This window comes from Phaseolus vulgaris, chromosome 2, assembly GCF_051622355.1.
Source record: "Phaseolus vulgaris cultivar YP4 chromosome 2, ASM5162235v1, whole genome shotgun sequence".
Classification (NCBI taxonomy): domain Eukaryota; kingdom Viridiplantae; phylum Streptophyta; class Magnoliopsida; order Fabales; family Fabaceae; genus Phaseolus; species Phaseolus vulgaris.
Genome location: NC_143499.1, coordinates 43,086,023 through 43,111,447, shown reverse-complemented (window position 1 = coordinate 43,111,447; position 25,425 = coordinate 43,086,023). Strand labels below are relative to the sequence as shown.

The window sequence follows — 25,425 nt, the reverse complement described above, 5'->3', positions numbered from 1 at the left end:
TAACAGCACGTTTTAAACATCAAATAAATTAAAAATTCATACATATATAACACTATATTCAAAATTTATCAACATTTAAAATGATTTGAATTTTTTAAATTAATTAGTTACAACTCATTCTTTTAATGTCTTTTAAGATTACGTTACAGGAATCTAAAAATATAATGATTTTGAGTTCATTTAAAACATCCTAATTTTTTTTGTAAAGGCTAAACATATAATAAAAAATATGATTAAAATTCTAAAAGTATATATAAAAAAACTTTTTATAATTTAAACAAATAAAAAAGAAGAAAGAGCAAAAAACAATTACTTTAACATTTAAAGTTAAATAAATGATAAGATGACAATTTTGTTGGTAAGAAACGTTGGAGATCTGACAAATTCCGAGTTTATCCATAGTTGCTTCAAAGCCACGTTTGGATAACGACCATCACCAATCCAACATAAAAATCAACCAAACACCCCCTTAAGCCCCACCACATTCCTCGTCCTTTAACAACAACAATACCAACAACTTTTTCCTTCTTCTCTCCAATTCCTCCAAACCAAAATGCAAATTTCAAACTCCAAACCCAACTCCGACTCCGAGCCAGCCTCCGAAGCAGAGCGGAGAATTCGAAGGCTGACCCTGCACCTGAACCCCGTCGCCTGCGTGGCGGCGGAGCAGTTGGAGATGGCAGCGTGCGGCGGGCGAGGGAAGCTGAGCGTGGACACGCCATCTCTGTCGAGTTACATACGAGGTAAGCACTGGGACATTCAGGAGAAGGTGCTCGATTACTTCAACGCCAATCCGCACCTTCAAACGCCCGTTGAGATCTCGAAAGACGAACATCGAGAGTTGTGCATGAAGCAGTTAACGGGACTCGTCAGAGAAGCGGGGATTCGACCCCTCCGTTACGTGGTCAACGAGCCCGCCAAGTACTTCGCCATCTTGGAAGCAGTTGGAAGTGTTGACATGTCGCTCGGGATCAAGATGGGGGTCCAGTACAGGTAACTCACTGCTTTCGCTAATGTCAAATGGAATGAGTCTATTTTTCATTCATGTTAGTGTGCATGTTTTTGTTGACTACTCTTCTTGCGCAGTCTTTGGGGTGGTTCTGTTCTCAATTTGGGGACAAAGAAGCATAAGGACAAGTACTTTGATGGGATTGATAACTTGGACTACCCCGGTTGTTTTGCTATGACCGAGCTTCACCATGGTAATGCCATCTTTTTCTTTATGTCGGTGAAGTTGTTGACTACTGTAATTGTGTGCTTTGTTTTTTCATTCCATTGGTTTGGTTAGTGTCACTGACTCGTGATGATGGAGTGAACTTATGAGGACACTGTTGAACTTGTAACTCGTAGTAAAGAAATGTAGCCATCAATTTAGGGTAGAGAGGCTTGATTGATATGAGAGAAGGTTTTTGTGTTTACAAATAATTTTAAAATGTTTACAACAATTTCTATGGACAGATAAAACACAGGGATTTGTACAGAAGCATTTATAACAGGGACTCTGTTTACTCTTTTACATATCTTTAAAACTAAGTAATAAAAGTGAAAACAATATTTAATTTTGTAATTATTTGTGAATACTAAGAAATAAAAATATAAACTGCTAAATGTAAGATGTCACTGAACCCTATTTGATATAATCTAACAAATGGCAGTTTTCATGTATGTTCAATTGCCAGTAAAGTGAGTTCAAGTCTTTAACCAACAACCCTTGCTTCCTTAGTTAGATTGTTTTCCATTCCCAACTTAAACTACTTTGGATTGTGAGTCTTTTTTTTTCCTTGGAATTTTACTCAAACATGCTACCACCACAGGTACACATTTCTAAATTGCTTACCTTTTTGTGCTTTTAAAAGGTTCAAATGTGCAGGGCCTCCAAACTGTTGCCACCTTTGATGTAATCACTGATGAATTTATCATTGACACACCAAATGATGGTGCCATCAAATGGTGGATTGGTAATGCTGCAGTGCATGGAAAGTTTGCCACTGTTTTCGCTAGGTTGAAATTACCCACTTATGACACCAAAGGAGTTACTGACATGGGTGTCCATGCTTTCATAGTTCCAATAAGGGATATGAAGACCCATCAACCACTCCCTGGGATTGAGATACATGATTGTGGCCATAAAGTTGGCCTCAATGGTGTGGATAATGGAGCATTGAGATTCCGCTCGGTAAGAATTCCTCGAGACAATCTTCTAAACCGTTTTGGAGATGTCTCCCGTGATGGAAAATACACAAGTAGTCTTCCTACAGTTAATAAGCGATTTGGTGCAACTCTAGGTGAACTTGTTGGTGGTAGGGTAGGTCTTGCATATTCTTCAGTAAGTGTCCTGAAGGTTGCGGCCACAATTGCCATCAGATATTCTCTACTTCGTCAGCAATTTGGACCTCCAAACCAACCTGAAGTTAGTATTCTTGATTACCAGTCTCAACAGCACAAGCTTATGCCAATGCTTGCTTCAACGTATGCTTTTTATTTTGCAACAACAACTTTGGTGGAGAAATACTCTCAAATGAAAAAAACTAATGATGAAGAATTAGTTGCAGATGTCCATGCTCTATCAGCCGGTCTAAAGGCTTATATAACATCCTATACTGCAAAGTCACTCAGCATCTGTAGGGAAGCCTGTGGAGGTCATGGTTATGCTGCTGTAAACCGGTTTGGTATTTTGAGGAACGATCATGACATTTTTCAGACATTTGAAGGAGACAACACAGTTCTGCTTCAACAGGTTTTTTTACCAAAGCCTAACTCTCACTTTTAATATTTAATACCCCCTTACCTTTGTAATTAGGCTTATTGGTATGTTTAATCAGATAACCAACATAAAATAGGAAATAATGGTCTTAAAATTCATTCATTTAAATCTGGGACTATGTTTGTTGCTTCCCATATAAAAAAGATATTTGCACTCTTCTGCACCTCTGTGCTGTAGGGAATTGTGAACAAAGCTGAATTGGGATTTTGCTCAAATACCTGAACAATAAATAAAGGCGAGTTGCAGCTGGTTGGGCCTTATTTTCGCTCAGATAATAATAACCAGCCTACATGGGGGAAGTCAGGAATTAGATTAGGGTGACCAACTTAAAATATCATAACTTAAAAAGAACAATTAAATTTTGATATTCATTATATATGAATAAAATTTAATAAATTTTCTAATGTACACACTAAATATATAATTATATTGAGTATATGAGATAGTAACTAATCAGTGTGAGTAGTACATAGGTGCAACACCCAATGGCTAATGGAAAGAAAATACAAGAAAGTAGAAGTATTAGCAACAACCCTCTCAAAACAAAATACAAACATGGCATCCCTTATTTTCGAAAAAGAGATGAAATGTATAAAATACAAGACCATCAATAAGCCACTTATCTTTCAATGTCAATAAGAAGGACCCATATTAATTTTTATACATGTATAGTAATTGAATTTCTAAATGTTGGGGTGGTTGTGGCTCCCTTCGGCCATCCCACTCGCTCCGCCCGAGTCTACGTTTATAAGTAGTTTGTTGGTATGTTTTAATCAGATATCCAATTTGGAAAGAAGGGCCTTAGAACTCGGTCATTTAAATCAGTGTCTGTGTTTGGTTGGTGCCTCCCGTATAACAAATGTATTTACTGTCTTCTACACTATAGCAGTTAGATTTAGCAAAATGAGAATGCAGTTGTGTTTGGTGGAACCTATTGTGATAATGGTATGTGATGTGTTCTTTGAATTTCAAATTTTCAAATGTAAACTGTTTTCTTTTAAAATCTATAAAATTAAAATTAATATAAATATTAAATTTTAACTCATAAATTAGCAGAATAGAAAATGCCAGAAAAAAGATGAGCAAGGATTTTCAGGAGAGAATAGGCACACCTCTTTAACTGTCAAGTATTATATTTCATCTGCAGTTTTCCTTTGATCAGATCATGTATCACTTTTGCAACAGAACTGAATTAAGTTGATACAGTGAATTTCCAGTATTGTACTCATTATTTTTTTGATATCTATCAAATTTAGTTGGAGAGCACCCAAAGCATTTACTTCACCCTAAAAGATTAGCTATTAAGGGGGAGAACCGCATACTACAATGAGCATCCCATTCTGCTCAATGTGTGACCTAAACACCCCATAATATCCAAGTTCCTATCAATGAACAAAGCCTCTTCGAAATTTTGCTCAAATAAAAGAACAATAAAGGGAAGTTGCAGCTGGTTGGAATTATTTGCAACTGGTTTGCCCTTACTTTGGATTGAATACCACTTTAACCTTGTTCGGTCATTTGCATTCTTCTGATGTTAACTATTGCTAAAGCTTTTCCGGGTCTTGCTTTTGTTAGTCTCCAAATGAAAATGCCAAAGCAATCTAATAAAATAATCCATTGAGTTATTTGATTGCTGGTAGAAAGATATTTTTGCACCATCACTTTAAATAGATCTTGTTCTAGGACAAATCTCCTTGTAGATCAAGGTGACAGAAGCTAGGGCGTTCAAATTGTGTTCTCTCTTAAAAAGTAAGATGATAAAAACCTACCTTTGGCCCGTGATCCCCCTTATTTATCCTACCAAACCAGCCAGTCCAGACTGACATATTCAGGCTACAGACATTACACCATATACTCTATTGTGCCAAGATCCCTCATATTCGTTCTGTGTATATTAGATATTGGGCCAGCGTCATGCTTCCTGAGATCTTGATTGACAGTTTGATCCTTAACTATCGGATAGAGGTGTCGTGATATCCGACCTTTGTAATAGTTGCTAGTTGCAAAGGATTCTAAGTTATTGACTCTGGATCGGATCAGTAACATATCCCAAGTAGAGTGCGTAGCCTCAAGTGCTGCCAAGCATGACAAGGCTACAATTGATGGATAGGGTCAGTATCCAATCCTGGGAAAGGTACACAGTTCTCTAGTCTCAAGTGTGAAACACAATGAGAGTACAAGCAATGGATGGGATCCCGGGGAGGGTACAAGTTCATACTTAAAACCGCGAGGAATTATGGAAAAGCTTAACCTTTGTCTGATGGCAACTGTAGCTTTACATCTCTAAGGCCATGCACTATGCATTTTGTTTGGTTTTGTTGTTCTTGTATTGGAAGCACGTTAACTGATATGTTTGTATTTTTCCTTTACAAATAAAGGTTGCAGCTGATCTTTTGAAACAATACAAGGGAAAGTTCACAGGAGGAACTTTGGCTGTGACATGGAACTACTTGAGAGAATCCATGAATACTTATCTGTCACAGCCAAATCCGGTTACTTCTCGGTGGGAAGGCGGAGATCATTTACGAGATCCTAAATTTCAATTGGATGCCTTCAGAGTGAGTATTATCTTCATTCCTTGACTAATGACTAAACATTGTTCATGCTGACACAAGTAAATCAACAATTTATATTGACTTTTACTCTGCAGTATCGAACATCTAGATTACTTCAAAGTGTTGCTGTACGACTCCGAAAGCATTCTAAATCCCTTGGGGAGTTTGGTGCATGGAATAGATGTTTAAATCACCTTTTGACACTTGCAGAGTCACATATTGAATCAGTCATCCTTGCTAAATTTATTGAAGCCGTGCAGAGGTGCTTTCGTAGTTCCTTGTACTTGTGTATTATCTCCTTTGTATACTTAGTTTGTGCGTTTTATCCAATTTTATCTTGACCTATATATGTGCCAGCTGTCCCGATCCAAGCTCGCAAGCTGCTCTGAAGCTCGTGTGTGATCTTTATGCTCTGGATCGAATATGGAATGACATTGGAACCTATCGAAATGTTGACTATGTGGCTCCTAACAAAGCTAAGGTATAGACAAATCTCCTTGAAATAAAATTGGTGTAATGTTTTGAAAAAGAAATTAATGCTCAAGTGACACAAATTAATGATCGGTTTCTAGTTTTCCTAACAGCTCAGAAACCCTTAATATGAATGGTGTAATAACCACTACGGGGAACCGTTCTAAAAAGGCAAGAATAACTAGTAAAAACCTACGTGCAGAGTACTAGGTCTGCTAGGGACAAAAGTGAATGATGTTCATGAAAATTTGAATAACCTTCGTTAGAAACCTTGAATGACATTTTTATCCAATAATGGGCAATGTCGCTCATTGTTTAACTACTTAAGCACTTTTTTTTAACTTCATTTCTTACCCGTGAGAAATTTCAATAATAAGGAAAATAAGATTTGGGATATGAAGATTTCATGTCGATACACTTTTTTCCCTCTCGCTCTACAAAACATAAATCAATAATGAGCGTGAGCTGGCTTTGTTAAAAAGTTTTGGTCTTTGGCAATCACTTTTAAACCTTAAGATAACAGTAGTGCATTTGTCTGAGGATGGATATGCAAGGACCTTGCCTTTTTTTACGCTGTAATTTTATTATTGGATATTGAAGTTTTTTCATTTCACAGGCTATCCATAAACTTGCGGAGTATCTTAGTTTTCAAGTGAGGAATGTTGCAAGGGAACTTGTGGATGCATTTGATCTTCCGGATCATGTTACACGGGCCCCTATTGCCAAGCGCTCAGGAGCTTACTCTCAGTACACACAATATGTGGGATTTTAATAACGAAGGGCGCAAAAAGATTCATATTTTCTTTTGGGAATTACACTATAATTCTTTTGGCCCAGTGTTAAAATTGTGGCATACCAGTGGTTGCTCGTCACCAAGATCGCCATACTCTGCACAGCCATAAGTGAAGCGTCATGCAATGAAGTTTCAGTTGAAGATTAGATTATCTGTGGAAATAAAAAATGATTGTATATAGATATTTATAAAGGTATAGTTGATTTTGTGTCAATTTTATGTGTAAAAAGAAATTAATTTATAAATAATAAATCAACGTCGACACCAAAGTAATGAGAATTTAATCAATTACGCTGTCATGCCAATGGATGCAGTTTCAATGATCCACATGCATGGAAAAAAAATAAAAATGGAGGATAGTGTCTCGAACACCCCCAGCTAAGTACCACAAGATTCTACTAACAAAAACAAGACAGGCTTTGCTAGTCATCATCATAACATGTACTGAAAGCTCAGTTACAGACACTAACACCTCTTTTTCATCTCAAATTTCTTTTTCCAACAGGCTCATGATCATGTGTTTATAATTGTTTTTGGACGTTTTCCAATTATATAAATTAATGTCAAGCAAGCACAGCAGAAAATTTTCATATACTTGAAAATTAAACTTTCTCAGCCCTGATAATTCTGCAATTATGATATGCATTTCGAGCAGCTTCACTTTTTTGCCTGGTATCTTCATACATTTTCAATGATGCCTCAGAAAATTTCGTAAGTCGATCAAGAACCTTGGTTAATCTTGCATGAATACAGCTCAAATTTGCGGACTCATCTTCATTATCTTCATTAGTTTTGCTCTCGGTTTCTGCAGTTCTTGCATTTGTAGAATCCTGTTTCCTGAGAAGTTGGTCATTGTGCTGCTCGGTCCGCAGGTGAAGATCGGACAAAAAGTTTATGATTGCCTCACTCAGTTCTTCAGAGGGTAAAGCCTTGATCCCAGCAGACCAGTCCCGACAAAGGACAAATATAGGCGGTGCCAGAAGTCTGCGAGGGGAGAACGGTCTTCTGCTCTTGGAACGTTCCCTTGGTAACAGTATACAGTTTTGCAGCCATGCATTGAGAGCTTCCACATATGAAGTGAGGCTGTTAATCCAGTTAGCAAAACTCAGACCAAACAACTCAACTTCTTCTAGAAGCCGGCTCATTATCTCTCGGCGCACTTCTCCTTGCAACAATGTTCCTGTTGAGCTCCTTGAATGATATGCCAGGGAGATGGTGATGTACTGTGCATGATGACATTCCAGCATGGCCTTCCACATTCTGATCAATCTGCACAACCAGTAGTTTCTCAAGTCATTAGTGGTTATAGGCTCATAGCTTTAACACTCAACTGGCAAGGAATAGTTGTTTAAAATTAGCAGATAGTAAATTTCAACAATAATATCATGTAAAATCCAGAACCTCTAACTCACCCTTCTGTTAATTCCAAAAGTTGTGGGAGCAATTCTTCATCCCTCATTCTCTCAATTCGTTTAGATATTGAATCAACAGAATATATAGCCACTCTTAACCGTGAATGCAGATCCTTCACAACTGACCGGGTCTTGTCAATCACATGAGAGCCTTGATCTTTTGCAAATTGATGCCTAAGCTGGTGACATTTTCGATCGTACTCCTTCATGATGGATTCACTAGCCTGCAGACAGACAATAAGTGGTCAAAAGTATCAAGGAATAAAGACACAAAACAGGTGCAATACACTTAACAAGCACACACATTGCACACATTGATGACAAAATAATAACTCTCGTCCCCTTGAAAGGAATCATTTGGAGAGAAAGGAATAACGGCGTATTTGGGCTAGTATCAGTTATTTATCTGTCAAACGGTTTGAGTAAATTACAGGCGACACTTACTTTGATTATTGTTGACAAATTGCATGAACCCACCCGAGAATTTGAATTGAAGTAGTGAGGTATTATTTAAGGTAAATATTACTAAGATTTGATTCAAATGGAGAATGCAGTAATTTTCTGCTACAATAGTTTAACAACGTTATTTTTAATTTCTACACCAGATTCCCAATGAATAATGAATGAAAAGAAAATCTTTATACAACTTGTTTTGTATGCAGTTCTCTACAACACCATAAGATATATACAAAATTAGCCCTGAAATGAGAATAAGCACAGCAAATTAACATTATGTTGGTTATGCATTTTCAAATACCAGAAGTAGGCTAGGCATTATCTGCCCAAGAATTTCCAAGGAACATGGGATCATAATTTTTCATGTCTTAAACCCAATCATTTAATAACCAGCATCTCAAAGATAACCACAGATTATGGTTTCAATGTGGCCTCTGCTATAGGCATAAATGTCCAAGGAACTCGGATGTAATCGACTCACTCACTGGATATTATGAAGATATTAGATTCCAATTGCTTAATATGTAAATTAGCATATTCATATATCAGGCAGCGTCAGGTTTATCCATTTAAGCCACAATTTAATGTGAATACTTCATTGTTTTCACCATAGTCCCTTGACTATTAGTTTCTATGCAACTTGTAATACCTTTACTTCATCATAGAGTTTTCGCTCCCATGCATATAGTCTGTCAAGGGTGGAAGAATGACTTCCAGCAATCATGCAGACTTCTTCAACAAAGTCACTTCCACTATCATCAATATCTTCCTTTGATTTTGTAGCCAAAGCATTCCTAGATGAGGATGACCGAGAAGATGCTGTCCTTTTCCAACTTATAATTTTTTGGGCAGGTTCTGCAAAAAAAAGAATCGTTATTCCATAAATATTAATCTTTAAAGAATCAAACTTTGACATTCAACCGAAACAGTGACCTCACAGTTAAATAGTAAAAACTAGCCAAGAAAAAATTTGAGAAATATTGAACTTAAAAAGATAGATTGTTTCAAATACAAAACAATACTGTATGCCACTTTATTCTCAAACTCATTACACAGTAAAACCTTAAGCCAACATGGCTTACCTTTACTGCTAACCATTATTTATTAATTGACAAAATTTAAACCTCACGAATTGAAAGGGACTTTACTGCAGGTTGGTTCAGACAAAAAGTACCTTAATCCAAGATGTAAGAACTAAGAAACCATATTCATCACCAATATTACAACATTCAGAAAATTGAGAATCTAACAGTTTGTGACATCCAGAAGAGTTTCATTTCATTTGTTAGGAGATGGAGAAACTAACAAGAGCTAATCAAGCATCTAGAAATCTTCAAGAGAGTAACAAACCTAACCCAAAGAATAATTAGCAAACCCAAATCATGAAGGATTTAATATTTAGGACTAAATCAGACTATATTAGTCACTAATCGGTGTCTAATTACAGAATCAACACAACTTACCCTGGAAAACAGGGGAAGCCTTTCCACCGCAACAAACAGGCTGGAAAGCTGACAGCATAGCCACAGTAGATGATTTCACTAACAGAAGACAGCAGCAGATTAGTAATAATAAAGAAGACTAACCAGTTGTATCTTGCACTACCAGATACAAAATTCACACGAAGTTTAGCATCCGGAAAACAGAATATCATATCAAGAAATTACCTTTTGCTTCAGAATATCCCACCTTGATCTTGTTTGCTTCTAACAACCTCAAGACCTCCCTACCAGATTCGGAAGCTCGAATGAACCGATGCTCTATATCCTTTATGCTAGAGAGAAAATCTTTAGCTCTGTGGGTGATGAACTCTGAAGGATCCTCTCTTTCTGTGCACACATTTTTTCCAACCATGTTCTTCTCCTTCTTTGAACTGGATCTTCCACCAGCACCCTTGTGTGCAACAACCGGGCTTACTTCACCGGCAACACTTGGCAACTCTATCTCTTCCACTTCTCCATCAACCATTTGTTTGCCACCTTCAACTCCTCTTGAAACAATTGAATGATCAAGGTAGGGTGCATAACAATTGCCACCCTCATTTCCCATTGCATCACTGCTGAACTTTCCAAACTTCTCATCCAGATTAGGTTGCATCATGCAATGCCCATCTGAACCAATATGTAACCATTGATCTCCATTTTCTTCATCCCTACACTCTCTGGACTCACTGCAATGCACCGCAAACCTGAAGCTCTCACTATCCTCCCCCGGATCAAAGAAATCCCAAGATGCACCTGACTCAGGAGGAGGTGGTGGAGGTGGAGGCATTGGAACCACAGTGGATTCATCATCCAAATAGTTGATGTTTCCACAAGCATTGACAGTAACAGTAACAGCAGCACTACCCCCTGACCTCATGTAACTGAGAGTGGTGGCCACAGGTGGCGAAAGAGGACTCTCATTGTGCAAAGGTGACTCCGAAACCTCAACCTCAGCAACATGTGAAGGTGATGGAGAAGGGTAACTAGTTTGAGAAGGGGTTTTGTCAGATATAGACAGAGATGACTCTACCACTACATCTGCCTCAGCATACCTACGGAGAGCAGTGCCAACATTTCGAAGAGATTGAATGTACGAAACATGTGCAGCTGCTAAAGCATACCTTGAATCAATAGCTACCTTGATGAACCGTTTTCTTTCCCTGCACAAACTCAAAGCTTCATTCTTTTCTGCTCTTGAGTTCGTAGCACCCATTTCCCCCCTTTTATCAGATTAGATTACATCTATTCACTGATCATTCATAGAAAAGGCTGTATTTTGACAACCCTCACCACAATCCATGAATATTTCTTCATAGCTCCACATTCATAATCTCACACCACATTGGAAAAGGCCCACTTTAAAAAAATTTAAACAAAACAACCCAATGAGGATGAAAACTAAGATATCATCACCTTTCACCTCGACAGCTGGAAAAGCAAAACCTCCTTGGTCAAAATGTGATCTTTATTATATTTCAGACAGCGGTGAACAGAGAAGCAGTGAGCACCCAGGTTGCATGGTGATGCAGCAACTGTGGAAATGAGAGGTCTTAGGGTAGTAGGAAAGGGACAAGACCCTTTGTTAGAGGCAGGTAAGGAAAAGAAAGAGAATTGGTGGTGGTAAAGTTATTAAGCTAGTTTCTGAGAGACAGAGAAAATGAGGGTAGGTAAAAGTCATCAAAATAAAGGCTTCAAGGGAAACCTGAAGCGTAGCAGTGTGTGGTGGTAGTTTATGAGTATGTATGAAATAAGCTTGTAGCAGGGATTCTGCAGAGAAGGCCCGGGCAATGAGCAAGGAGCATTGTGCAGTGCAGAGATGGAAAAAAGTTGGAAAAAGAGAAACAAACAAAAATGGTGAACCACTTCCAGTAATTCTGCAGCAGTTATTACTCAGATCCAGTGGGTCACAAGAGCTGGTCTGGAATTTAAAAATAAATAAATTCAACTGCAACAGTATATATTTATTAAAACATTTTTATTTAAAAAAATAAAGCCACACAATATAACATACTTAAAGTAAAATAAAATTTATTGAAAAAATCTTTAAAATAAGTTACACAGTGAAACGCACTTCAAATAAAATGAAATTTCTTACCCTAACACAAAAAAATATGATTTATTAACTAATGATATCACATCACTAATAAAGTAATTTATACTTAATTTATTTTAATAAAAATAATAAACTTTAAATAATTTATGATTTTTATTTTTTATTTACTCTTAACTATAAACCCATACAAAATATTATTTTTTATTCTTAAATTTTACAGTATCAACTAAAAAATTTTAGACAATGCTCAAATTTGTTTTTTTTAAGGAACTCCTGTACCTAAGTGATTGGATATGCTGCAGATAACTTTTCTACCACACTCATGAACCTCGGTCCCTGTGTTTGCTTTCACTTTTCTAACTTTTCATTCATTACATTGAAAAAAAATACTAATACTAATAATAGTGACAGTAATATATTTTAATAATAATATATAAGAACTTTGTAAAATATACAGTTTCAATTTAGACATAGAGTAAAATATACTTTAATGATAATATATAAGAACTTGTCAGTAAGGAACTTGAAAAACGGAAGTTCTGTTTCTTCCTCCACCCCCACTTTTTTCTTCCTGCACCGCCAAAGACGAAATCACCCTCATTAGTTTCTAAAATTCCAAACATATCCCTAATCTAAAAAAGCCCTAAACTCAAGGCAGTGTTGATGTTCTGATTTTTACGCGCGCAATTTTCTTCCTCTTCCATAGCAGCGGCGACACCTCCACATTCCTCTTCCTCTTCCTCTTCTCCTTTGAATCTCACACAATCATTTTTTGTGAGGCTTCTTCTTCCTTCTCTTGGTAAAGGCAAGTAAATTTCTCTGTTTTCGGATTTAGACATCCGTTTTTTCCATGGATTTATGTTTCCGTAATCATTTTTTCACATTCCGAACTGATGCATCCGATAAAATCCTGAATTTATGATTTCGGGAATGTTCCGGATTTCGGGATCCGGTAAGCTTTTGAATTTATGGATCCGGTAAGCTACCAAATTTTTGGATCCGTTATTGTATCGGATTGATGTGTCCGGACTAATGAGTTGTTGTTTGTGTTTGTGTTACTCGAATTACTAAACAACAATTGTATTGGGTCAAGGTTTTGTAGTGTTTTGCTTAGTATTATATAGTATTGTACTCTCACTTGAGTGGGCTTGGCTATATTTATGATTAATTTTGTATGCTAGTTAACTTTATTATTGGTTTCATGTTGATTATGAAACCTAACCTTGTGTAAATTAAAGAATATGACTGAATATCGTAGTTTTCTCCCAACTAAGTCTTAGTGAATCTTTGGATAATGTGTGCAAACATACTTTTGAAAGTCAACATCATGCAACTAGGGGTGAATATTGGTGACTAAATGAATATTGGTGACTTTGAATGGTGTAATTGAACAAAAATGGTGAAGACTAGGGGTGGAGGTTCACAAGGTGATCGTCTACGTCCCACAGCCTCTGTTAGAAGAAGACATGTGAATGAAGATGAAGAACATGTTGAACATGAAGATGAAGAACATGTTGAACATGAAGATGCAGAACATGTTGAACCTGAAGAAGCTGAACCCCAAATGGAGGTGAAGGATGAAGACACACCTGAAGTAAAAGATGAAGGTTATCCCAGAGGTCCACGGGATAGGACACTGTTGACAGGTTATGAAGCCCATGTGGCCATGCAATTATGAAATGGTGTGGTAAGTAAATATGTTGTAATATGATACTTGTTCCCTGTTAATTTGATATGATTTGCGTTGATTAAATTGTATATTTTATATGATTTTGGTTGGTTAAATTAGGATGGAGGAGAGTTAAAATTGGTGTCTCATGGCCGAAAAATGAATAAGATGGGTGCTCCTCATCCTCGGATACTACCTGCAGTGGAGTTGTCAGGTTTAGCTGCACTTGTCGGGGCAAGCTATGACACGATAGACAAAAGACTGTTGTGTGCCTTTGTAGAAAGGTGGCACCCAGAGACAAATTCATTTCATCTGCCTGTAGGTGAGTTGACCATTACATTGGATTATGTGTCGAATTTGTTGCACCTCCCAATTATGGGGCAATTCTACACGTATCCGAGCTTGGATGCAGCTGCGGCAACCGATTTGCTTGTTGATTCACTTCGTGTAGATCGGGGAGTAGCAGCTGTTGAGACTCGTCATTGTAGGGGTGGACATGTGCGTCTAAGCTGGTTGAGGGAGATGTATGAGGACGCATGTACCAGGAGACAATGGACTATTGCTGCACGGGCATATTTGCTACACCTAGTAGGTTGCACCATCTTTGCATATAAGAGTGCTACGTCGGTTAGTGTATCCTACTTGGTATTATTTGTAGATTTAAGGCACAGCGGAGGATACTCGTGGGCAACAGCTACTTTAACCCACATGTATGAGCAGTTGGGAGATGGTTCATATGCAAATACTAGACAGTTAGCTGGGTATGTCACGTTATTTTCATCATGGATATATGAGCACTTTCCGAGTATTGGGCACTGACAGCTTCAGGATGACTATGTTGAGGATCAGCCGCGGTGTATGAAATATGTGGTCGGGAGTAGGTTGTCCACACTTGCCTCAGTTCGGATGCAATTAGATAGCCTTTGTGTAGGTGTTGTTCAATGGATGTCCTGTGAAGAGCATAGAGCGGTGCGTCCTTTTGAGTGGATTTCATTATTTGCAGGGTACATTCGGTTGAGGGGTTGTAGGCAAATGCATTTGCCTGAACGTGTACTCAGACAGTTTGGATATATACAATGTATCCCTAGTCACCCAACCACCGTTCCTCATGGCGATCCATCCACATCTGATATCGACCATCGATGGTTAGATTTTAATGCTAACCTCGTACAGGGTGCAGTATTAGCAGCTGATGTTGGAACCTGTGTTCCTGCATATTTGGAGTGGTTTCGGTCTATATCACACCCATATATCATCCAGATGGCTGAGGATAATCGACCTCCGGTGATTACCCATAATGGACGACGTCAGGGCGGGAATGATACTATCTCTGAGCATCCCGCAGTGGTAAGAACTTATTACTTGCTTATTTAAATAATACATGCTCAATTGCAATTAATGTAATTTGTTTATAATTATAGGGTCTTTGTAGAAGAATAGCATCCACCTTGCAGTTGATTATAGATGATGGTCATCTAACCGAGTATTCACCTGCATGGGAAGGGACACAAACAGCCTTGATGCTAGCCCGATCAGCCACTGAGGACATGTCTGTGTATGTCCGCAGACGACGACACGGGCGATGATGATCATCATCATTTTAGTTGTTGTTATGTTTTGTAATTTCGTGAACAAAGACTTAGTTTACAATTATTTTTTAATTTGATGAATGAACACTTTGGTTATGAAATTAGACAATTCTTCTTCCGCATTTATGATAGTCAGAATGTTAACATATTCATTTGTCAATACAATTACAACTATAAATATCGTCTAATGGACATAATTTGTGTAAACATTTGCATCCGACTAATATAATATGAACACCATGTTTTGGCAATTGGATAACAATAAGTAGACCATAAAATATCTGTTGGTGGAATTGGGAAACCTTCTTGCAATTGAACCTGTTAAAAATTGTAAGCAATGTCATTAATTATGTTTTTCTATGATTCATAAAATTCATTGATAATGAAGTTTAACAAACCTGAACAAAATGATTTCCATGAACATGTCCAATACAGATGATGCGGTGATGCTTAAAATCTGTTGGAGGTTGGGATCTTAATGGAAAAATAGTCAATGAATGTTTAAGAGATAAACACACAACAATCACATTATATCGATTTGCAATAACGTATCCCATATTTGGTATTGTCATCCACTTATCTGTATTTATCTGCAAACAGAAGAAAATGTAACAAGTTAATCCACTTATCTGCAAACAAAAGAAAATGTAACATCATTCATAATTAATACAATTACCATGTGGTCAACTAGAAGTGAATTTTTCAAAAATTCATATCGTTCATCCCCGTCAAACAAATCAATATATTCTTGACGCCATTGACAAAGTTCTTTATGCAAGTTCATGCGTACAATAGCCCAGGACTCCTCTCCCATACCCAATAATGCACCAACAGCACGATAGCCACAATGACCGTCAGCCTTAACATCAACAATATCAACAATGTAAGGATGAATTCCCACCGGAAATTGTTGTAGCATTGGTATTGATTTGGTCGGAGGAGTCTCCGAAATAAATCCCTTGCTACATTTCAAACTAGATGAACTATCATGTTGTGAAAGAATGGCATCAACATGTTCAAAGTAAGAAGGAATTCGCTTCGTTGATTTACCAAATTTACTTTGACGCCCTTTTAGTGCACCTTTTGTTTTGACTTTCTCCCTTGGTGGACATAAATATGTGTTATCTGGATAGGCAATCTCACGTAATTTGGCTTTGATGTTAATCTTACCAGCCATGTCAACCTCATTGAACCGATTCATGATGACAACCCACTCTTGTTGGATGGACAACTCTGCTGAAGTATCATCACTTGAAATACCTAAAAAGCTTAATCGTGTCCAAATGAGATGCACTGATTGCAATGGTATGCTACCCACACCAAAGGAAGCCAATTACACAACAACAAGGAAGGCAATGAGTAGATCTGATGGTGCACCCACTACGAGATTTATCTAAACCAACATATTCAACTCGATCACTCTCTTCTGCAATATACTGCAAGGCATATTTCGATACGAAGCCAAGCAATTTCTTATATCTTGTTACATTGAAGACATGACTCACTACATGCAAACTCTTTTCAAATGAAGATTTAATTGAATTATGTTGCAAAATGATCATCTTATTAATGGATTCCCAAAAAAAGCATAAGTCCCCCATTGACGTCTCAAGGATCCTCTTTAAACTCCAATGTGCAGCCTCAACCCTGTTACTTGTCATGTTGCCTAAGTGCATGACTTTATCCGTCCAAGCCTTAACAAACTTTTCTTTATGTGGATTTAACCAAGTACTAATAACATATTCAGTAAATATAGGCCATGGTGAACAAACAACATTAAGTGCCTCAACACGATGCTCATAAGACTCTACATTTTCACAATCAACAATTGCTCCCCAAGATTCCATCACTTGATCCCATGCCTCTTTTGGATGAACAATCATTTTACATTTAGCTTTAACATTTTTATCAATGTGAAAACGACATAACAAATTAGCAGTTTCGGAAAACACAACATTTATTGCATTCATTAGAGCAATATCTCTATCACTAACCACAACCTTCGGGTATGAATCAAATCTCAAAAACAAACCTTTCAGCTTCTCAAGGGCCCATACAAAGTTATGATGACGTTCTGATGCGAGTAACATAAATACAGCACTGAAGGTCAATCCCGTCGAGGTTACACCAACAACTTCAAACAAGGGCATCCTATACCTATTAGTTTTATAGGTATTGTCCATCATCAATACAATGTTAAAGACATTCAATAACTTCACTGAATCAGGGTGTGTTCAAAATAAATCTTGCACAACATTCGTCCCTTCTTCAAACCTAGACCAATGGACATACATATCACGCTCAAGTAACATCATCAATTGTTGCATTTCAGTTCTATCACCTCGTACTGATTTTTTGTACATATATCGTGCATTATAAACTTGTTTTATTGTGCTCACATTTTTCTCATTATGCTCTTTCATTGTCAGCAAAATATTTCTAGGCTTCACCGAACTGTCTGTCATGTCCATAAGCATTGACTTCTCACTACATGTGAACCTACCAACATATGGATGATCAACCAATGTATTTGCCAACTCATGATTATGAGACCCACAGATTAATTTCAATATCCACCCTTCACCACTCTTTACTGGATACCCTCGTAATCTGAAAGGACAAGCACATTTCCTAATTCCACTCTCAATAACCTGTAAATCCTTCTTATATCGTCTGTATTGACCTCCTCTCTCACAACCTAATAATACAAATGTTTTCCTTCCTCGTTGGCCAGTTGAAGTATCCGATCTCAATATCACAATACAAAAACCAATGTCAAACGCAACTTTTCTAACCCACTTTAGGAGCTCATCCCGAGTACGAAATACCTACAAAAGTTATCATAACAAATTATTTACTAATTAACAAACAACTTAAACATACTTTACAAACTTAACTTTACCTCATTTGTAGTAAACGCATCTGTACATTCATATCCCTTCGATTTAGATAATGACTTCTCAATATCATCATCATCCCACACATTCACACCATCATATAATTCTTGTTCAAAATCTTCACTACTGTCCATGCTTCTACGAATAAAAAAAAATGAAACAAAATTATTGCATTCCGGATCCATGAATCCATAAGTTAAAAAAATCATTTCGGATCCAACAATCCTTAATTCAAAAAGACTATTCCGGATTCAGGAATCCATAACACAAAAAAACAATTCTGGATTCATAAATCCATAATGCAAGTGACGCATTCCGGATTCATGAATTCATAACACAAAATACAATTTTGGATTCATAAATACATAATGCAAGTGATGCATTCCAGATTTATGAATCCATAACACAAAATACAATACCGGATCAAACCATATGTAATGAAATTTAAGCTTTCGGATTCATAAATCTGGAGAACAACATATTATGACATTTTACCTTCCGAAACACCCCCTCATCTGAAACACATAATTTAATTAATTTCGGATGCATGAATCTGGAATATATTACCGGATCCTGATATCCGGTAATCCCAAAATTTCCATAACCACCGTGCTCCTTAAAAAAAACCTTAAATCTTACCTCTATAACTCAAACAACACTTCGACAACGTTGTGTACTCCTCCTCCTAGCTCCTAACAATTATGAAGAACCTCCACAACAGTTGATACCCAAGGATGAACATGAGCAGTGACTGTGGAAGGGCTGAACGTTGCCCTTTTCAAATTATTGCTCAAGGTTAATGTTGGAATATTTAAAATTGTGGGGGTGAAGGAAGAAAAACATGGGAGTTGCAGGAAGAAGAAGCCTATTTTTTTTATAGTATATTAATATTTAGATACTAATTTAAAACTGATATATTTTTTCATATTTTCAGAGAATAAATAAACAACCATGTCTTTTTGTTTTATTATGAAAAATATAATTTTATGTTAAAATATTTACGTATTGATCATTATAATTTTGATTTTATATAATTTATACGTCTATTCCTACACTGTAAACTTCATTATGAAATTTAATAGTTTCACTCTTCTTAAGTAATCTAACACCACACATATAATTTATATGATTCAAAGTATTCTTATATAATTAGAAATAGATTTGATATATTTAAAAATATTTATTTACTGTAAAATTTAATCATATAAAACATTTTTATCTGATAATGAAATAAGTATTTATTCCATGCATTATACAGTTTAGAATGTCAATTAACTTTTTTTTGTTAACGTCCACAGTTGTTGATTTGGTGATCTTAAAATATTGTCAAATATACATAATATATTATTTTGAAAGTAGTGTAACTTAACACATTTGAAAACTGTGTTTAATGGTTATATATTTTAAAGTTTGAGTAGAAGAAAATTATTAAATAAAAATTAATTTTAAATATTAAAATAGTTAATTATTATTAATTAAATTAGATATTATTTCCTAAGTTAAAAATATTATTAATATTTAAAATAAAAGTTTATAAAATATTTTTTAAATTGATATTTAATTATAAGTTAACAAAATTTAAATTATTTACTATTTTATATTTTAAATTAATTTTTATTAATCTTATAAATTAATTTAAAATTTAAAATATTAATAGTTAAAACTTTAATAGATAATTTAGATATTAATTTAAAAATTATTTATAAATTTTTATTTATAATAGAATCATTTTAAATATAAATAATTTTTTAATCTTTAAAATAACATCCAAATTAATTAATATAATAAATAATTATTTTTTCCTCTAAATTTAATTATTATTTAATAATTTACTTCTATTATGTGAAATAATTTATATAAATTAAGAATTATTATTATATAAATTTTAAATTAGTTAATATAAAAGTTAACAACTTGTACTGTTAATATGTAATAAAGTTTTCCTTAAAAAATCCAACGTTTTACTTTTATCTTTTAAAAAAATTAAAAAAACTAAATATATTATTATCTTATATCAAATACCCAGTTATGTTAGGATGAACTTGAAGTTATTTAATTATTATTTGACTCATAATTGTAGAGTATATAAGACCAACTTGATAAATTCAATAATATATAAGATGAAATTAATATTTGTTTCAATATAATAATATAATTAGATCATAAAATTGAATAAGTATTGAATTAAAATAAAAATAAAAATATATAAAATTTCAGAACGCATATAAAAGTAAAGGTAGGAAGTTAATTGGATACCCTATTTAGAATTTGTAAAAGAAAAAATAGTAGAAGTTAGAAATAAAAAGGTGTTTATTAATATGAAAAAGAAAAAGGTTTACTTGTGATAAAAAATATAAAATTGAAAAAAGTGAGAAAGTTGAAACATGAAGCATCACTCTCCAATGCAGCAGAAGCACAAAGAGAAACAGTAAAAAATATTATTATTTAATTATTTATTTATCTATTTATATTTGTTGCACTTGTTAGTGTTAGTGGAGGTAAAGTCAGGATTGTCAGAACGCAAAAATGTGCTTGGATTTTCACAAGGCTGGCCAACGGCTCCTTAAAACGCGCTTCTCTTCTCTTTTCTTACTTAAGTTCATAAAACATTCATAAAATCGATTATCACAAAGTAGTGTATAATAGCTTATTCTTATTCAAAATGCTCACGCTCAAACCATGATAAATGAAGATGCACATTATTAGACCTAATCATTGTTATCATTTAATTATATTCACCGAGTACATGGGGTGTGGGTCTGTCCAGCGACGAAAGATTGTTTGGTGGCAACATTGTGCTGATGTGCCTGACACTTCTCCATTTGAGTATCATTTATCTTCTCTTATTTCTTTTGGGTTATCATGTTATTTCATTTCGATCATGTACACTCATATACTCACTATCAAGAAAAATTGTTGTTGATTGAAGATGGAACATTGAAAATGACCAGAAATGCATAAGAGACTAAACTTTTCATAGAGAGTGACTTTGGCCTTCTCCAACCTAGACAGATGAACAAATGCTTATTGCGGTTTCTTTTACAGTCTCCACGATTTTCTTCGCTCCCTGTATTTTTAATCTTTTATTTTTTATCTTCTTTCTCTTTCAATCCTTTATATAGATGCAACTACCATTATTTTGTTTTCACACCGGTACATCTCACACTTGTCAATGAAACTAACTTCACCAATAACTTCTTTAATAACTAGTTAACATGTTTAAGATTCATAATCATTGTTTATTTAATATCCTTGAAATTTGACAAAAATGTTATTAATAAAATAATAAAATGAAATATTATTAATATAAAGATAAAATCAAAAGATAATTGTGTAAAAAAAAGATATAAAAACAATCATATTAAAAAAAAACTGTTTTATCTCTCAACTCCTTTGTCAGTAATTATTTAACTTAAATTTAAAAAAATTGTTTGATAACTATTTATTAACTGCTTTTTTTAATTTTTTTATTTAAACATAAAAAAACTGTTTTGTAACTACTCTATCAATTATTTTTTATAATTATTTTATTTAAATTTTAAAAAATTGATAACTACAGATATTAATTATAAAATGATAGAATAATCAAAATAAAATAATAGAATAAAATATTGATATAAGGGTAAAATAGAAAAAAAAAATGTATATAGTTAAAAAGAGTTAGAGAAGAGAATCTTATTTATGTATAGATATAGATATATCAAATTTAGTTAATAATAGACGGCTCACAAAAGAACTACTTTATTAAATTTTAATCAAACATCGTAAACTAACGTGTCTCCCTTTTTTTCCCTAAGTCCTCTCTGTCTCATAAACTAACCCCTTTCACTCTCACCGACGCACTTTTATCAGGTAGGTTTTTTTTCCTTTCAATTTTTTATTCAAAAAAAATCCTAATATTTTTTTTTTGTTTTGTTTTCTTTAATAGTTTTCTTATAAGTTTGATTAAATTGTTGTTTTCATGTATTTTATGACGTTATCTGTGTTAGCACAATAATAACAATATTGTTATCATACAGTGCCAAATACATGCATAAATGAATAAAAAATAGAAGTAAATTCAGACATTACATTTCCATCTTCTACTTTATAATTGAAAAACAACACTTATTGGTTGGTTTCGTGGTTCTTAAAGAAAACTACGACTTCTCGTATTTTGAATTTTGAATATGAAAACAAAAAATAAAAAGGTGTTTGATGGGATAAAAGAAGATGAAAGAAAAAGATGCTGGAATGCTCCTCGACAAGTCTCACTTTGCTTGTTTAGTTTTGAATTTAAAAAAAAAAAATTAAAAATAGTGTTATATCTTTTGTTATCCTTTTGAGATATAAAATTAAAACTTCTCACAAAATTACAAATATCTTTCCTCATATATTTTTAAAATAATAAAATAAAATAAAATATAAGAATAAAATGGGAATAAAATAAAATGACAGTTAAAGAGATAAATCCCCTTTATATATAAACTAGCGGAAACACAACGCAATTGCGCCGTGTATTCACATTTTTTTTCTTTTACTCATATTTTGTGATAATAGAAATTTAACATACATACAAAAATAATTTTGGATGAGTTGAAATTGAAAAGAAAAAATTATTAACCATGTAAAAGAAAAATGATGAATTGATTAAACAACCTCTTTTTTTTCTTCTCTCGTTTGAGTATCTCTTTTTCTTCAAGCTTTTTCTCTTCTTCCATCGGTAGTTTTGGGATCGGAGGGTGTGATGATATTCACGTTAAGGTTAAGACTAACTTTATGGAAGATACGAAAGAATAATGACTTTACCCGAGAATATAGTTGCTTGAAATAGAGTGAAAATAGTGATTGAAAATGAAGGTTATTTGATATGTAAAATTTGGTGTGAGAATGAATGAGAGTATGTTCTTTCTTCATTCCTGTTGTTGTCTTGAAATAAGAAATTAAGGAAAGAGTTGAGAAGTTAGTTTGGCTATAAAAACTGTACATTAATTAATTTAAAAAATTAAACAATAATTTTATTTTTTAAATAATTCATATAAAATAACAAAATACTCTATTATACTAATATCAAATATATTGAATAAAAGTAAAATAAAAAAATATTTATATCCATATAAAATGATTATAATAAAAATTTCCTTTATATATAAATATAACGATATATATATATATATATATATATATTTTTTTTTTTTTTTTTTTTTTTTTTTTTTACAAATACATATTCCAATATTACCGAAATTTCAGGACAAACAACATTCGCGCATAATAGAAACAAGACACTTTCCTTATCCGACAGATACACTCCATACTTTTTTTTTAAGATTCATAATTTTACTGCTGATTATTTATAATTAAATAATAGTATAAATTTTCTCATGACTATTGAAAGTCTTAATTACATTATTTTTGGTAAGATTCTGCTGATTATTTATAATTAAATAATTTATATTAAATAATAGTATAAACCTTCTCATGACTATTAAAAGTCTTAATTACATTTTAGGTTATATCTATAGTAAATTAACAGTTTGTTACTTATTCAAAACTTTCTATTCTCTATATATAAAGTTAAGCTTTTACAACAATTACAAAGTTGAGTTGGATAATCGAAAGTACAATTATTTATGAAGTTTGTGCAGAGAGTGTTAACAGGGAATTACTTTCTGGGTAATAAAATTTCATATCAGAAAGATTGGGTAGCATTTTGGATAACTTTTACATGAAATTTAAATTAAAAATAGACTTCAAAGAGGTAAAAATAAAATAAAATTATCAATATATAAGTTTAAGACAAGACGTATATTATTTAGTACTGCAGTTTTGTGTATTATACAAATAAATTTGTATTTTGTATAACTAAAACATAAAATAAATAAATATTTTGAATATATAGATTATGCTACAATTACATTTGAAAGTGAAAATATAGTAATATAGTAAACATACGATAAAAATTAAGAATAAAAGTGAAACAATCCATGTAAATGAAAGCGTGGTTATAAAGTCAGCCATATATTTTTTTTAATAAAAAAATGATTTAATATTTATTAATCAATTATGCCATGCAAAATTCATATTTTTAAAGTTTATCTAGTCTAATTTATTAGGTTAAACGTATAAACTTTAAAAGTAGAAAAATTGGATGAGTTGGATAGATGTTATTATGCTCATATGAGTGTATAACTGTAGTTGAATTTAGTCTTGGAGGACCAATCAACCACTTTTACTTACCTTTCTATAAATAATTTTTTCATTAACAACTAATAAATTATTAAAAAAAATATTTTAAAAAATAAAAAATAGTAATATTTAAATTAATTTTTATTATTAATAAATATATTATAAATTAATATTTAATTAATTATCATGATTTTAACTATAATTTTTTTAAATTATAAAATTAATAATTAAAAACTTAATTGAAAATTAATGATCAATTTAAAAATTATTTATCAATAATAAAATTAATTAAAATATCAATAATGTTTTATTTTTTAAAATAATATTTAATTTATTCAATATAATAATTAATTTTTTTTTCTAAAATTAATTTTTATTTAATAATTTTTTATAATAATAATTCGTTTCTTTGTAATTGTTGCACAATAGCATCCTTTAGCTATATAGAGAGGACTTTTAAATTTTATTATTTATCCCTTCTGGGAACTTGTATTTTTAGGTAAATTTTTCTCACATGATGTAATATTTCCCTTCTACATTGATTAAAAACAACTCTTAAAATCTTGTATTCAGTGCCTATTAAAGATATTTTTCTATATTCTTCTTATAATATTTTTTATTAATCAACATACTAAATTCCACTAGTAGTTTGAGATAACAAATAATACATTGTTATGCACTGATGTATATAATGTTATAATTTAATAATCCTAAGAATTAAAAATAATAATTTTATAGGTTTTTATCATTCAAAAAGCACATAAAAATATATATCATATTATTTAGCTTTAAAATTCTATAATACATAGTAATACTCTACTTCGAAATAAAAAAAAATTCCCGAAAACAAAAAATACATTCTTTTTTGGAAAAAAAATAATTTTCTTAATAAATTACTTCAAAATGCATTGTTTCGTTTCAACAATCTCGTGGTTTGAGATTTCTTTGAAGTTCGTTCTAGATCATTGAATCAAGATGGATTGGTAGAAAATCTGGTCACCTCACAACAAAACAAATAACCAGTGTTGATAAGTGGTTATGTAATTATGTCTTGAGTTTGCATTTTGAGCCCTAAAATCAATCTAATGATTAATGGGATAGATTGTGTTGAATTGAG

The 25,425-nt window shown here is 33.2% G+C and overlaps 4 protein-coding genes and 1 long non-coding RNA gene across 6 annotated transcripts; 2 read left to right on the top strand and 3 right to left on the bottom strand.

Moving 5' to 3' along the window:
• Nucleotides 1-354: 354 nt before the first annotated feature.
• LOC137812304 (acyl-coenzyme A oxidase 2, peroxisomal) lies at nucleotides 355-6,852 on the top strand. 2 transcript variants are annotated; one of them, XM_068614233.1, is made up of 7 exons: nucleotides 355-993; nucleotides 1,087-1,202; nucleotides 1,857-2,737; nucleotides 5,143-5,322; nucleotides 5,415-5,581; nucleotides 5,677-5,800; nucleotides 6,407-6,852. In XM_068614233.1, the coding sequence occupies exons 1-7, from the start codon at nucleotides 554-556 to the stop codon at nucleotides 6,560-6,562; spliced, it is 2,064 nt and encodes a 687-aa protein (XP_068470334.1). In that variant the 5' UTR covers nucleotides 355-553; the 3' UTR covers nucleotides 6,563-6,852. The 2 variants fall into 2 exon arrangements, with proteins under 2 accessions (XP_068470334.1, XP_090155043.1); XM_090298917.1 differs by having other exon boundaries at nucleotides 444-993; nucleotides 1,871-2,737.
• A 130-nt stretch (nucleotides 6,853-6,982) lies between these two features.
• Nucleotides 6,983-11,843, bottom strand: LOC137812303 (bZIP transcription factor, putative (DUF630 and DUF632)). Its single transcript, XM_068614231.2, has 5 exons — nucleotides 10,119-11,843; nucleotides 9,915-9,992; nucleotides 9,101-9,306; nucleotides 7,996-8,219; nucleotides 6,983-7,852 (listed from the first exon to the last, which is right to left on the bottom strand). The coding sequence occupies exons 1-5, from the start codon at nucleotides 11,146-11,148 to the stop codon at nucleotides 7,186-7,188; spliced, it is 2,205 nt and encodes a 734-aa protein (XP_068470332.1). The 5' UTR covers nucleotides 11,149-11,843; the 3' UTR covers nucleotides 6,983-7,185.
• A 1,555-nt stretch (nucleotides 11,844-13,398) lies between these two features.
• On the top strand, nucleotides 13,399-15,348 carry LOC137812302 (uncharacterized). Its single transcript, XR_011081246.2, has 3 exons — nucleotides 13,399-13,675; nucleotides 13,778-15,004; nucleotides 15,079-15,348. It is a non-coding gene; the product is annotated as an uncharacterized LOC137812302 (long non-coding RNA).
• Nucleotides 15,349-15,417: 69 nt separating this feature from the next.
• LOC137809510 (uncharacterized) lies at nucleotides 15,418-17,396 on the bottom strand. The gene is made up of 4 exons (XM_090297959.1): nucleotides 16,592-17,396; nucleotides 15,917-16,506; nucleotides 15,645-15,836; nucleotides 15,418-15,564 (listed from the first exon to the last, which is right to left on the bottom strand). The coding sequence occupies exons 1-4, from the start codon at nucleotides 17,394-17,396 to the stop codon at nucleotides 15,418-15,420; spliced, it is 1,734 nt and encodes a 577-aa protein (XP_090154085.1).
• An 84-nt stretch (nucleotides 17,397-17,480) lies between these two features.
• On the bottom strand, nucleotides 17,481-18,277 carry LOC150029173 (uncharacterized). The gene is made up of 2 exons (XM_090297958.1): nucleotides 18,149-18,277; nucleotides 17,481-18,074 (listed from the first exon to the last, which is right to left on the bottom strand). The coding sequence occupies exons 1-2, from the start codon at nucleotides 18,275-18,277 to the stop codon at nucleotides 17,481-17,483; spliced, it is 723 nt and encodes a 240-aa protein (XP_090154084.1).
• Nucleotides 18,278-25,425: the final 7,148 nt, after the last annotated feature.